The 15,089-nt window shown below is 46.6% G+C and overlaps 1 protein-coding gene across 4 annotated transcripts in view; it reads left to right on the top strand.

The window, feature by feature from the left end:
* The window catches only part of SNX1 (sorting nexin 1), a 44,583-nt gene extending 29,494 nt beyond the window's left edge, over nt 1-15,089 (top strand). For 2 of the 4 annotated variants that reach the window (XM_009210364.4, XM_003901044.2), the window contains exons 6-15: nt 748-889; nt 1,828-1,906; nt 2,373-2,448; nt 4,551-4,664; nt 4,858-4,951; nt 6,316-6,521; nt 9,597-9,740; nt 11,592-11,672; nt 12,126-12,197; nt 12,835-13,275. In XM_009210364.4, coding sequence (XP_009208628.1) covers nt 748-889; nt 1,828-1,906; nt 2,373-2,448; nt 4,551-4,664; nt 4,858-4,951; nt 6,316-6,521; nt 9,597-9,740; nt 11,592-11,672; nt 12,126-12,197; nt 12,835-12,885 — 1,059 coding nt within the window. In that variant the 3' untranslated portion in view covers nt 12,886-13,275. Of the gene's footprint in view, nt 1-747; nt 890-1,827; nt 1,907-2,372; nt 2,449-4,550; nt 4,665-4,857; nt 4,952-6,315; nt 6,522-9,596; nt 9,741-11,591; nt 11,673-12,125; nt 12,198-12,834; nt 13,276-13,307 lie in introns of those variants that run through there. The other 2 variants (XM_009210365.4, XM_021941741.1) reach the window with 2 other exon arrangements.

Below are 15,089 nucleotides of genomic sequence, written 5' to 3'. Positions count from 1 at the left end.
CCAGCCTGGCCAACATGGTGAAACCCCATCTCTACTAGAAAACTAGAAAAATTAGCCAGGCGTGGTGGCAGGAGCCTGTAATCCCAGCCACTTGGGTGGCTGAGACAAGAGAATTGCTTGAACCCGGGAGGCGGAGGTTGCAGTGAGCCGAGATTGTGCCACTGCACTCCAGCCGGGCAAGGTAACATGTGCCTGTATTCCTAGCTACTTGGGAGGCTGAGGCAGGAGGATCGCTTAAGCCCGGGAGTTTGAGGCTGCAGTGAGCTGTGATCGCACCATTGCATTCCAGCCTGGGCAACAAAGTGAGATCCTGTATCAAAAAAAAAAAAGCCAATAAAAGATGAATGGGTTACTGTAGAATTCTAGCTTTAAACTAGAACTGAACATTTCTTTCTTTAGAACAAGAGTTCTTAACCTGGGAATGAAACTATATTTGAATTTTTATTTCCTCAAAGGTCACCATGGCTTCAGATGTATTTGAATTTAATTGATTGCCTTTATAATCCTATATATTTTTTGCATTTAAAATCATTATTGTGAGAAGAGCTCCTTAGGCTCCCAGACTGCCAAAGGGGGAACTATGGTTTTAAAAAGTTTAAAGACTCTCTGCCTTGGAGAAAGTTATTTACCAGGTGACTGAAGGGCAGGGATCTGGGAAATGGGTTTCTTTAATGTCAATTGGATGGCTTTCAAGACACCATCTCCTGTTTGGAATGAAATTGCCTTGTGTTTTTCCCCATCCCCAAGACGAGCTTACCATTGTTCAGAAGCAAACAGTTTGCAGTAAAAAGAAGATTTAGTGACTTTCTGGGTCTTTATGAGAAGCTTTCCGAGAAGCACTCTCAGAATGGCTTCATTGTCCCGCCTCCACCGGAGAAGAGCCTCATAGGTAAGTAAGCCTGTGGTCTTCCGTTCCACTCGGATTGTTTTCCTTTGCATTCTCTGCAAAATTCACTTACTGTTTAGTATATGAGACTACTTCTATTAACAGTCTTGTGGTGAGAAAAGAGACATTTCCAGTGTTTTCCAACCCTGGAGGTCTAGAGAAAAATAGAGTATTTTGGCATGTTCTCTTCTTGGGTGCAGTAGGAGCTCTGGGTTTAGCCTCCAGAGTTGTTATGTTCGTTTGTTTTCTAGTGGTCTTCAGGAGTCTTAAATGATTGCGGTTCCCTCCAAATTGAAATAGACTACACTGGATTGGGGTCAGAGGGTCAGAGGAAGGAACCTCTTCATTTTTTTTGGTTTTTTTTTTTTTGTTTTTTGGTGTTTGTTTTTGAGGTGAAGTCTTGCTCTGTCACCAGGCTGGAGTGCAGTGGCGTGATCCCAGCTCACTGCAAGCTCTGCCTCCCAGGTTCAAGTGATTCTCCTGCCTCAGCCTCCTGCATAGCTGGGACTACAGGCGCCCACCACCATGCCCAGCTAAGTTTTGTATTTTTAGTAGAGATGGGGTTTCACCATGTTGGCCAGGCTGGTCTTGATCTCTCGACCTCATGATCCGCCTGCCTTGGCCTCCCAAAGTGCTGGGATTACAGGTGTGCACCACTGCACCCGGCCAGGAGCCTCTTCATTAACATCAGTTGATGTTTGTACTCAGGGTTCCATGGCCGCCTTTTTAAGAAAATGTATTATCTGCAAATCCTAGAGTTTAGAACCTTCAGCACTTAGAGACTAGTTTTCAAAAATGGCTCTCAAGTAAAGAACCTTTTGTTCATCCCTGCACATGACATAGAAGTGGCTTAGGTTGTATGCATTGCCTTTCCTCCTGCTGACACTTGAAAAAAAAGAAAGATGATTTATGGTTATTTTGCTTTTTAAATTCCATTCTAGGGATGACAAAAGTGAAAGTTGGGAAGGAAGATTCTTCTTCTGCAGAATTTCTTGAAAAACGGAGGGCTGCTTTAGAAAGGTAAGTTCCATACAGCCATTTTCCTGAATAATGTGAGGACAAATGAGAAGCTGAAAAGTGAGTCTAAATGATGAGACAGCCCATTGAGTTAGAGATGAAATGTGAATGAATTGAAGTTCCTCACCTCCATATTCTCTCTCAACTTTTCCTGAGTTGCCTATTTTCCCACCTTGGGAATAGGCCATCTTCTGTTTTTTTCCCATCCCGAGTGAGCAGGCAGTCATATTCTTAGACAATCAAATATGAATGGCTCTGAGGTTTCTTTCTGACCAGTTATTTTTCTCTCCCTTTTTGGAAATGTCAGGAATGTGAACTTGAATATGCTTACAAGGAGAGTCCTACTTAAGTACCTTATCTCAGGGTACTTTAAGTAACAGAAGACGTGGTATCACTGCTAGCGCCGTGTGACTCCCAGAGCCTTCTGAGGCCAGCTCAACTAACCAGATGGTAACTGCTTACCTTGTAGGTACCTTCAGAGGATTGTGAATCATCCTACCATGTTACAGGACCCTGACGTCAGAGAGTTCTTGGAGAAAGAAGAGGTTAGTATTCAGTGCAAACTGAATTTCATAATTTATGTCTGCTCCTAGTGAAATGAAACTAGTTCATTCCAAAAATATGTGAGCACTTAACATGACTAGTACCAGACTGTATCCTAGTTTTGGGTGAACCCCTGAGAGTGACAAGTATTTTTCAGCCTTTGAAATAAAAGAAGCTCTGCCTGAAGTCAAAAGTAGTTGGTCGTAGGGGTCAAATGGCAGCCTAGTATTGTCTTATTGGATCAACACAGTGATCTATTTGGCAGGTCCTTGGCATGTTGTAGGTTACTTCTTGGCTCAGATTGAATGCATATTTTATGCCAGGCGGGGCATTGGTTAAAAACCAGTTACCACAAACCACAGAACTGCTATGTAGGAAAAGTGTTGATTGAAGTAGACAGTCTTTTTTACAGGCCATGTGTAGGCTAGTCATGATTGTCAAAAATTGAAAACAGCTCAATTGCTAACAGTGGAAGAATTAAGTAAAATATATCAATATAACCAAATATTTGATTCTCATCATAAACAAAGTATACAGAAATGTTAGTACATGGACGTGTATGTTAAAAGAATTATAAAATGTGAAACATGAAATAGCATGTAAATACAGCTGTAGAAACATGTGAGTCATTAAGGATCAAAAGAAACACTTGAGTGAAATGTTTTATCTCACAGGAAAGCAAACTAGAAGGAAGGAAGTGACTGCATAGGGCTATCATTTTGCTTTAATTTTTATTTTTAAATTTTTCTTTCATTTGTATATAGTATGTGTTATTCCAGTGAAGAAAATGATAATAAATGAGGAGTTTTTTTCTCTGAAATGAAATGTTTTAATTAAGAATTCCCTGTCAAATGCTTCAGATCTTTTAGTCTTCTCTTGTGAATATTCTTAAATCCCTTCTTCCTTTTCACCCTCTCATCTTTACTCCATACCCCTAAGCAGGGTATGTCTGTAGCAGCACTGTGGACCCTTTGGGTAAGATAGGTCTTTGTCGTAGGGATTGTCCTCTGCATTGCAGGGGGTTTTAGCAGCATGCCTGGTACCTACCCACTAGATCCAGGTAGCACCCCCTCCCCAGTTATAACAACCACAATCATTTCCAGACATTGCCAAATGTCCCCTAGGACGCAGAGTGGCCCCAAGTTCAGAACTACTGCCAGGCCGAGCACGGTGGCTCACGCCTGTAATCCCAGCACTTTGGGAGGCTGAGACAGGAGGTTCACCTGAAGCCAGGAGTGTGAGACCAGCCTGGCCAACATGGCAAAACCCCATCTCTACTAAAAATACAAAAATTAGCTGGGCGTGGTGACGGGTGCCTATAATCCCAGCTACTTGGGAGGCTGAGGCAGGAGAATCACTTGAACCGTGGAGGCAGAGATTGCAGTGAGCTGAGATCGTGCCACTGCACTCCAGCCTGGGCGACAAGAGCAAGACTCCATCTCAAAAAAAAGAGCTACTGCCATAGAGTCCTGAACACTAAAATCTGACTTTTTAGCATAGTATGCTGTATATGCTATAGATTTTTCAGCATCCTTTCCATGCCCTAGGAGAGTAATGGGGAGACTGAACAGCAATCAGATTGTTTCTAAATATTTGGCATGCTTGGCTACTAGGTCATCCCTGAAAGTAGCCTTGATCTGAATCAATAATTCTTTTGTCCTTGGATATTTGTTCGCTGAAGAAAATTTGAGGACAGCAAGATTTTAGTGTCTTAAGACTTTTAAGTCCAGTTGTGTACCAAGTATGCTAATCCAAGGGAACTTTTGACTTTTAACAAGAGTGTGCTTGATACTGAGGCAGTTCATGCCCGGGTAGGCAGACAATCTCAATTTGAGGTCACCTGACTGCGTAACACCCCAGTCTACTTTTTTTCTGTATAAAATATCAAAAGCTGAAAATATTGGCTGATTCTTTTTAATGTGGTTCTTTGATTTTTCTTTACGGACGTGTTGTGGATTCCTCAGACTGCCTTTGAAAAAACAATTTACAGTTCACATAATTTGTCTGGCAAGTTTTGGGCTTGCCATCTGATGGATACTAATTCTTCTGAACCTAAAATAGGGGCAACAGATAACTTGTCATCCCTGCCTTCTTGGTCTTGTAGCTGCCACGTGCCGTGGGTACCCAGACATTGAGTGGTGCTGGTCTCCTCAAGATGTTCAACAAAGCCACAGATGCCGTCAGCAAAATGACCATCAAGATGAATGAATCAGACATTGTGAGTAGCCTTGTGCCTCTTACCTTCACCTACACCTCAGGCTTATAGGTCAGAACCCCTAAGGAGTCCTGAGATTTCTGAGATTAGAAAGTTTTTTATAATTTAGTCCCTTTTTGAAAAACAACTGCTAAAGAAAGACTGCACTGCACCTATAGAAGTAATCTCATTAAAGCTCTGGGCTTTTGTGTTTCAGTGGTTTGAAGAGAAGCTCCAGGAGGTAGAGTGTGAGGAGCAGCGCTTACGGAAACTGCATGCTGTTGTAGAAACTCTAGTCAACCATAGGAAAGGTAACAAGCTCTGAAATGCACTTGGAGCTAGGGGAAATTGTTGTCTCTAGTGAACTGGAGATGGGAGGGCATGCTGTTCCAGTCCTCTCAGCCATCCAAGTTGAAATTCTCAGCCCACCAGGTCCTTGATGTTCTGATAAAAAAAAAGGGATGCCCTGCATCTCCTGGCAGAAAACATGGTTCAACCACTGTGGGCATTGTACTTTCTACCTGGGAGGGGTGCAGGGAAGCTGTCCCAGATACAGCATGACCTGGGATGCCGGCTTCTGTTGATTTTGAGTTGATGGCTTATATCCAAAATGATGTCATACATGCTTTAGCTACGTGGTCAAACCAGCAATGCGTAAATGCAAGGAAACCACCTGTCTCCTAATCCTTCTGCGTCTCTCTTTAGTGAAATTTGCTTACAAGCTAGTGAAATTTTCCCAGTTTGAATCTTTTCCCTCTCTGCCTTAAACATGCTGATAATTAGAAATCTAAACAGATAGAAGATCCACAGCATAAGGCCAGTGTAAGTAAGGGTTGGCAAACCATAATCTGGCCCATGGGCCAAATCTGACCCTTGTTCCTATTGCCATGAGCTACAAATTTAGGTTTTTACTTTTTTAAAGGAATGAATGGGAGGAGAAAAGAATCTCTAGCAGACTATGTGTAGCCTGCAAACCCTAAAAAAATTATCAGCTGGGCATGGTGGCTCACACCTGTAATCCCAGCACTTTGGGAGGCCAAGGCGGGTGGATCACGAGGTCAGGAGTTCAAGACCAGCCTGGTCAAGATGGTGAAACCCTGTCTCTACTAAAAATACAAAAACTTAGCCAGGTGTGGTGGTAGGCATCTGTAATCCTATCTACTTGGGAGGCCAAGGCAGAGAATTGCTTGAACCTGGGAGGCGGAGGTTGCAGTGAGCTGACATCGTGCCACTGCGCTCCTTTACAAAGATTTTGCCCTACTCTAGAACATTCAAGACTATATGGTGTGCACATATATTCACTCTTCTCTCTTGTACAGAGAGACTACCACTCATGAGCTTTAACAAAAATATAAGAATAGTTTATTTGGCCTGTTTGTTATTTAATAAGTGGGCTTTGGTTCTTCAGGGATATTGGAGCTGCTTCCTTCAGGTAGGCCTAACCAAGTGAAACTCAGGACAAGCTGGTGCCTCTCCCTCCTGCTTCTGTGACCAGGCCACATTCTCTTTACTCTCAGAATACAGTTAACCGTGGTGTAAGTGACTGGGTTGTGGAACCCTCGTTTCCCAGATACGCAGTGGGCGGCATTGCTAAGACATGCCATGCGGTGTCAGCTGATTTGTCCCTTTTCCTTGTGAGATCAGAGAGGCCTCTGCTGTCTTTTCCTCCTTCCAGAGCTAGCGCTGAACACAGCCCAGTTTGCAAAGAGTCTAGCCATGCTTGGGAGCTCTGAGGACAACACGGCATTGTCACGGGCACTCTCCCAGCTGGCTGAGGTGGAAGAAAAAATTGAGCAGCTCCACCAGGAACAGGCCAACAATGACTTCTTCCTCCTTGCTGAGCTCCTGAGTGACTACATTCGCCTCCTGGCCATAGTCCGGGTAAGCTTCTGTTTCCTTTTCTCCTCCTTCCCTTGATTTGATTTGTTTTTCTTTTGCTGGTCCTCTTCCCAAGACAGTTTCATCCCGTTATAGCTTGTAAATAGGTGTCACTTTTTCTACTTTTAAGAGGAAAGGTATCCTATAAACCAAGCAATCTGTTCACCTGTTAGCTAGTTATCACTGACTCATTTTGAGCCCCACAACCAAGATTCCTAGATGGCATTTGGAGAAAAGATCACTCTTGAATCTCCAAATAGGTTGCCCTTCATTGTTGAGGCTGGACGGTGTCCTCTGTGGTCCTTTCTTTTCTTTTCTTTTCTTTTTTTTTGAGATGGAGTCTCGCTGTGTCTCCCAGACTGGAGTGCAGTGGCGCAATCTCAGCTCACTGCAAGCTCCGCCTCCCGGGTTCACACCATTCTCCTGCCTCAGCCTCCCGAGTAGCTGGGACTACAGGTGCCCGCCACCACACCTGGCTAATTTTTTGTATTTTTAGTAGATATGGTGTTTCATGGTGTTAGCCAGGATGGTCTCGATCTCCTGACCTCATGATCCGCCCACCTTCGCCTCCCAAAGTGCTGGGATTACAGGTGTGAGCCACCGCGCCCGGCCTGTGGTCCTTTCTTGCAGGAACGTTGCTTGCAGACCTGATCTCTTGGCCCCCTGGAGCAGTGACTTCCTCAGTCCTTTGATCTTTGCCTCCTTAACAGTAACTGGTGGCTTTGGTGGCTTCCACTTGTCCTTCCAGTATGGGCAGTCAGGTAACTACATGGAACTGGCTTGGCATTGCATGGAGGAGTGTGGCCAGGGGACTGAGAGAGCTCGTCACCAGAGCCTTCCTGTGCTGTGCCACCCCCACTGATAACATTCCAGCCTGCCCCTCATCAAGCACCTCACTCTCTCCTGGTGATCTAGCAGTGTGATTTCCCCATGAGCACTCCCAGGGGTTTAGGTTAAGGAATTGTGACAGTGGTATTAGCTCTCGCATGGCCTCCCTAAGACAGAGGAAAGAACCAAGAGGAAGCCTGGCGCCTACACTCTAAGGGCTTAAGTCTGTCCCTGATTCGGATTGGGATCAGGATGTGTTGAGCCTCAGAGTTAGAACAGTGCCACCCCTCGGTCCCCGTCCCCAACATATCTCCCATTAGGGAGCTTGCGCGTTGTGTCAGGAGCTGAGCTGCTCCCAGGCTGTCACTTCCTCCGTGGTGGAGTTGCCTCATAGAGCCTGGGAGGTTACTCATTGTCCTCTCCCACTGCTATTTGGTTTGCTGCTAACTCCAGAGTGATAAGAGGTTTTAAAAATAACCTGCTATGTAATTCTTAGAACTGGTCAGGCTACTTAGACTGGAGAGCAAGCCGCAGGAAGGGCACTCTCTGGGGGAAGCTTTCTATGAGGAGCGTTGTTTGGGATCTCTGGGGAGCACAGTTCTTGGATATGGCGCCCAGGCACAGTGAGCTTGTACCACAGGGATGAGGGCCTTGCCTAGAGCTCCATGGGCTGGGGCTGGGGAAGGATGCCTCACGGCACAGAACTGCGAATGGTCTTTTCTCAGAGACCCTCCATCTGCCTGCCTCATGCTTATGAGCCTGGTGGTGGGATTGGAGAGAAGAACAAAGGTTTCTTTTCTGCTCTTCTCTGAGCATGGAGCCGGACCACTGTTAGGCCAGTGGGTTGGGCTTGAGTCTGACTCGGATATGAGGTCACCCTTTACCTCATCTTTTGACATTGAGGTGTTAAGATGCTGCAGGGGTACAGCAGTGACAATAGTGGGGCAGGTGAATTTGGTGGCATTGCATTCCCTAAGGTTCAAGTTTTGGCATAAACCTATGCTAAGGAGTCATAGACAATATTCAGGGAAGGCCAGGCGCGGTGGCTCATGCCTGTAATCCTAGCACTTTGGGAGGCTGAGGCAGGTGGATCACCTGAGGTCAGGAGTTTGAGACCAGCCTGGCCAATGTGGCAAAACCCCATCTCTACTAAAAATACAAAAATTATCTGGGCATGGTGGCGGGCGCCTGTAGTCCCAGCTACTCAGGAGACTGAGGCAGGAGAATCGCTTGAACCCAAGAGGTGGAGGTTGCAGTGAGCCGAGATCGCTCCATTGCATTACAGCCTGGGTGACGAGTGTGAAACTCCGTCTAAAAAAAAAGAAAATATTCAGGGAACTTTTGCAGGACAGCGAGGGAGCCAATGGAACCTGGCTGGGTGGCTGGCCCCAGGCACAGATCGTTGATCCAGGCTGCTGCTTGTGGCCTATTAAGCAAGTCCGGGCAGGTGTGGGTTAGTCAGGCCAGCAGCTTCCTTCCCTGGAAATGTTGATTGTGGTCAAGAAACTGGAAACAAGGAAAACTAGCAAATAGATTTTGGGGAGCTTCTTGGAGGCCTTGGTAGCCTAGAGCAGGTGAGTGTGTGGTTGGGAAAAAGCAGTGTGGCCCTATGGTGGGTTTAGGTGTTGATTTAAAGATTTGTTAAGCTAACCTTGTAGATTATTTGGGTGTCAGTTTAAAGGTTGGGTCCTTAGGGTGGACTTCCCTGACATCTTTCCCAGGCTAAGCTAGGCCCCTGGTTTCATGTTATAGTACCGTGCTGCATTCCCAGTAGTCTGCATACTTGTAAGTATCTATTTTAATTGCGAATGTAATGTTGGCCTTTTCCATTAGATGACAAATTCCATGAAAATGGGACCATGAGTTTCATCCACTGTATTCTTAGCTCCTGGCACATGGCAGGCACTCAGGGAAAGTATGTAGCCTTATGAACTGACTGATCTGAGGGAGGTACTTTTGTAAGCCATAGTATTGGTCACTGGCATAAGGCCACCTACTGGCTCCCTGCCATCCAGCCCTGGGAGTAGCATGAAGCAGCATGGCACTGGCCTCCTGGAAGCTTGGAGAGAAGTATTACCCAAGCTTTGCTCCTAGACATTAAACTTCCCAGCTGGGCACTAACATGCGGCTGCAGAACCTGCCCTTGCTCAGTCTGTCCCTGGCGCAGCTGCTGGGAGAGCCTGCCCCGAGGAAGAGCCAGCAGAGCTCTTGAAGAGCTGGTTGTGGTCCTCCTCAACCCCAACCCCACAGGCTGCCTTCGACCAGCGCATGAAGACATGGCAGCGCTGGCAGGATGCCCAAGCCACACTGCAGAAGAAGCGGGAGGCCGAGGCTCGGCTGCTGTGGGCCAACAAGCCTGATAAGCTGCAGCAGGCCAAGGACGAGATCCTTGAGGTGAGTCCCCTGAGGCAGCCCAGCCAGGGGTGTTCTGCTGGTTCCAAATGAACCCAGGTCCCATCCCACCCAGAGGCTTGGAACCCCACAGTGGGCAAGAGTGCTGATGGAGTCTAAAGGGCCGTGGCTGCTGAGGAAGCCTCTGAGAATGACTCCAGGCCTTCCTGAGGCCTAGTCCCCCTGTTCTCTTCCTACTCTACCCAGACTTGTCAAATCAGAATCTCTGGCCCGGCACGGTGGCTCACGCCTGTAATCCTAGCACTTTGGGAGGCCAAGGTGGGCAGATCACTTGAGGTCAGAGTTTTTTTTTTTTTTTTTTGAGAAGGAGTCTCGCTCTGTGGCCCAGGCTGGAGTGCAGTGGCGTGATCTCGGCTCACTGCAAGCTCCGCCTCCCGGGTTCACACCATTCTCCTCCCTCAGCCTTCCTAGTAGCTGGGATTACAGGCGCCCGCCACCACGCCTGGCTAATTTTTTATATTTTTAGTAGAGATGGGGTTTCACCATGTTAGCCAGGATAGTCTCAATCTCCTGACCTCGTGATCTGCCCACCTCGGCCTTCCAAAGTGCTGGGATTACAGGCGTGAGCCACCACGCCCGGCTTTTTTTTTCTTTTTCTTTTTTCTTTTTTAGATGGAGTCTTGCTCTGTCGCCTAGGCTGGAGTACAGTGGCATGATCTCAGCTCACTGCAAGCTCTGCCTCCTGGGTTGATGCCATTCTCCTGCCTCAGCCTCCCAAGTAGCTGGGACTACAGGCTCCCGCCACCTTGCCTGGCTAATTTTTTGTATTTTTAGTAGAGACAGGATTTCACCGTGTTAGTAGCCAAGATGGTCTCGATCTCTTGACCTCGTGATCCACCTGCCTCAGGCTCCCAAAGTGCTGGGATTATAGGTGTGAGCCACCGTGCCCGGCCGAGGTCAGGAGTTCTAGACCAGCCTGACTAACATGGTGAAACCCTGTCTCTGCTAGAAACACAAAAATTAGCCGAGGCCGGGCGTGGCAGCTCACACCTGTAATCCCAGCACTTTGGGAGGCCAAGGCGGGTGCATCACGAGGTCAAGAGATTGAGACCATCTTGGCTAACATAATAAAACCCTGTCTCTACTAAAAAAAATACAAAAATTAGCTGGGCATGGTAGCACCCACCTATAGTCCCAGATACTCGGGAGGCTGAGGCAGGAGAATCGCTTGAACCTGGAGGGTGAGGCTGCAGTGAGCTGGAGATCACTGGCACTCACTGCACTCCAGTCTGCTTGGCATGCTGACTCATCTCAAAATTCAGCCAGGTGTGGTGGCACACGTCTGTAGTCCTAGCTACTCAGGAGGCTGAGGCACGAGAATCACTTGAACCCGAGAGGCAGAGGTTGCAGTGAGCCGAGATCATGCCACTACACTCCAGCCTGGATGTGACAGACAGATCATACTCCCCAAAAAAAAAAAAAAAAAAAAAAAAGAATCTTGGCAGGAGGGGTCCTGGCTGGGTCTTTGAAAACCTACGTAGCTGGTTCAGATATGCCTTCTCATGAGAACTAAATTAAGTTTTCCAGGCCTTCCAACCCTGCTGGTGAGTACCTAAACTGGAGGCTGCTGGAGTATCAGAGCCTTCTTGAAGGACCACACTTGGTCCCAAATGCCTGAAATACAGGCATCTCTTTTCCAATCAGCCCCTAAAGTCGCCTTCTGCTGGACTCTGACTTACATGCGAAATCCTCTGTGACACCTCATCTTACCCACAGGGACAGACAGACATGATGATCAATTGAGGCCTCATATGTAAAATTGATGTCCAAATGTGAAGGCTTAGTAATGATGCCATAATATGAGGTGATCCTTTCTTTCCTCTTTCTTCCCAGTGGGAGTCTCGGGTGACTCAATATGAAAGGGACTTCGAGAGGATTTCAACAGTGGTCCGAAAAGAAGTGATGCGGTTTGAGGTAAGATAGAAGATCCTACTTCTCACTTAGCATGCAGTGCATGTTTTAGAATGCTCTTGGTGTTGTCCAACTCTATTGGGTAAAGAGATAGAGGTACCAGTGACTTGGCAATTTTCGTGAGCAGGCATGGCCTTCTTTGGGGAGTGTGTGTTTGTTCCTAGGCACAGTGGCAGTCTTACATTTGTGGCTGGACCAGAGCAATTAAACACAAAGCTTGCAGCTGCCACATAACCTCGGCCCCCAGTCCTTTCTTCTCCACTCTCCTCCATCTCCTGCCCTCCCACAAAGCCTTTCACGGCCTTGGCAGACCCTCTTTGGTTGGAAATTACAGCTATTCCACCTGCTGCCTCTACTTTCTGAGACTGTGTTTGGCCTTGGTCAGCAATAAACACCACTATCCCATCGAAAGGGAAAGCGAAAACTGGATGGTCAGTGTAGAATCTTGTCTCCTAGAAAGAGAAATCCAAGGACTTCAAGAACCACGTGATCAAGTACCTTGAGACACTCCTTTACTCACAGCAGCAGGTATGTAAGTTGTGTGTGACCTTCGTCCTCTACTGTCCGCTCCGAAGGCCAGCTGCCTCCTTGGGGCTTCTACGACAAGATGTGCAGGCCCTGCTTCTGAGGGGCTGTGCCCTCCTCTAGTCGATCATTGAAAATAGGCCCTGTTGCTCTGACATGGAGCATCCAACAGGGTCTTTTACTAAGCAGGAGGGCCAGGCTCTGCTGCCCTCATTCTGAGGTGAGTTAGTTTTTGAGGACAAACCCCATCTCCCCGTAACTGCTTACCCTTCGAGGAGCCACCCCATGGTACCACCTGGCCTTCCTGAGACTGAGGCCTCATCAGTATGTGAAACAGTGGCCCCACTGTGAGGAGCTAACCGAGCCAGGCAAAGCTGTGGCCAGCACAGGGGTGCTCCCTCTCGGGTGGAGCCAAGACTGTCTTCAGAGACTGGCCTTGCACTTGGGGCCCAGGAACTGCTGCCTTCCCTGTCGAGAGGGAGGTGTGAGGGTCATGTGGCCTGTGCAGCTGCTCGGAGCCTGCCTTTGTGGGGCAGAGGCGCTTGGCGAGAGCCAGGGTACTGTGCTTGATTCCTCCCAGGCTGGCTTAGGCTCTGCCACTAGGTGGGGGCACTTGCTTACTGTCCCCACTTCTTTGCAGCTGGCAAAGTACTGGGAAGCCTTCCTTCCTGAGGCAAAGGCCATTTCCTAATGGACCAAGGACCCCAGAGCCCACCTGTGTGACGCTGCCTTTTTATACACTGTCCTCCTCCACCTTGATGGACCCCGGTGATGCATCCTGCCTAGGCTGGACTTAACCCCTTCCTCCCTGTCCCCACGACCAACTGTCCCCAGTTACTCTAACCGTTATTTCATTTAGCTTCCATATATATTTTCTTACCTAAGAGAATAGTTTCCTGCTTTAAGCAAAAGACCTACAATAGGTGATGGAATTATGGGATGGGGTGGAGTATTGATATAAATATATAAATACAAATGTATATTTTTCAGGATGTGGTGTAGGAACTGGGAATAACGTTTTCTGTTACTCCTGATGGTGCCATGAAAAGGTTATGTAATAAAATATTTTAAAATCAGGTCACATGACTCAGAATGTTGGTGGTTTTTGCTTAGGCTGGGGAGCAGTTGGGAATCAGGTCTGGAATACTCCTAACGAAGAAGTTGCCCAGGTATAGTAAGTTTTTCTCTACCGTTCATGAGTGTTTTGCTGCTGCTTCCCTCTGGAAGTGGGGTTTCTTTCTCTCTGCCTACCTCAGCTACCTGTTCTGAGGGTCTCAATCTGTTTCATATTCCCACTTCTTCAGGGAAGGAGTTTTAAAACATCTCTTAAAATAAGAGGAGCAAAATCTATTAAAACCTATTCTCCTGCAAAGGAGGCAGAGACTTTCTCACTCTTCTTTTTTTTTTGTTTTTTTTGTATCCCCATCATTAAGCAAGAGCCTTTCTCTTTTGTTCTTCCTGTTTCCCTAAGCTGCTCAGGGTTCTCTGAGTCTTGCCCTCCAATGGCAAGTCTTATTTATAACTAAACCTATTTTTGTCACCCATCAGAACACATCCTCAGTAGACTGTGTGAAGGTCTGATAAGGACTTGATGCTTTATCTCCATAGACATGAAAGCCATGCCCTCTGCCTCTAGATAGGGTGATCCAAGAGCTCCTGAACCTTAGGAGGTTCAAAGAAGCTCTACTGTCTGTGCCCAGGAGGTAGCCTGCCAGCAAGAGCCCCCAGGAGTTGCACGCACAGCCAAAGGGTGTTCACACAGATCTCTGCCGGTCTAGCCAGGGGACGCCAGAGTCTCAGGTCAGTCAAGGCTGGGCTTCCCCCTTAGCTGTGTCCACAGCTGCTCAAGCTGTACTGGTCAGAGTGGGCTTTGAAGCTCCTTTGTTAGCTTGAGCTGCTGACTGCCGCTATGGGAGCCTTGCGACCTCCAACTCCTCCAACCCAAAGACACTTCTGCCACTGGGGCCCCAGGTCCTGCTCTATCAGTTCTCTTTGGTGGGGGGCTAGGGTTTGGGGTGAGGCAACCTGAGGCAAGACAAGGCAGTAAACATTCTGATTCCCTGTACACTGACGCAGCAGCAGGGGAAGAGCCAGTGGTGCAAGTATTTTTTTTAACAGGTGAATTTTTTGGAAAAAGTCACTCTCCCTACCCCTCAGTATCCTTATCATCAACTTTGGTTTTATCCTTCCAGTCTTTATTATATGCTTGCTTTTACGTAGTTGTAATAATATACACATAAAATATTTTGTATCCTGCTTTTATCATTCAACATTGTACATGTTATAAGCATTTTTCTATATTGTTATATATCTTCACAAAGTTGATTTGTAAAGCTGTGTAATTTGAAGGCCTCCATAGGGTGACTGTACCATAATTTTGATTGATCCCTTGTTGTTGGATTCTTGGTCGGGGGTTGTTTGTTTTGTTTTGTTGGTAATCTTAAAATTTTTAATATAATTTCAGATTTACAGAAAAGTCACAGGAATATCACAAAGAACTCCTATATATCTTTTATCCAGATTTACTGAGTGTTTACATTTTATCCCATTTGCCTTATCTACTTCATGTCGTATTTTCTTAATCATTTGAGAGTAATTTGCACAGATGCCCCATTATGCCCAAAGCGGTATGCATTTCCGTAACAACAGGACATTCTCTTCTAAGAGAAGAAGAGAATTGTTTTAAGTATTATTCAGTATTTTTTTAAGTATTATTGTCAAAATCAGGAAGTTTAACAGTGATTTAATACTGTTATCTAACCCATGATTCATATTTAAATTTTGTCAGTTATCCCAATAATGTCTTTTGTAGCCATTCGTGCAGGATCGTGTGTTACATTTGTAAACGTGTTTCTTTTTTTTTTTTTTTTTTTGAGACGGAGTCTCTCTCTGTCA

Source organism: Papio anubis, chromosome 7, assembly GCF_008728515.1.
Source record: "Papio anubis isolate 15944 chromosome 7, Panubis1.0, whole genome shotgun sequence".
Classification (NCBI taxonomy): domain Eukaryota; kingdom Metazoa; phylum Chordata; class Mammalia; order Primates; family Cercopithecidae; genus Papio; species Papio anubis.
The sequence above is the reverse complement of the archived record's forward strand: the minus strand, read 5'-3'. Positions and strand labels throughout refer to the sequence as shown.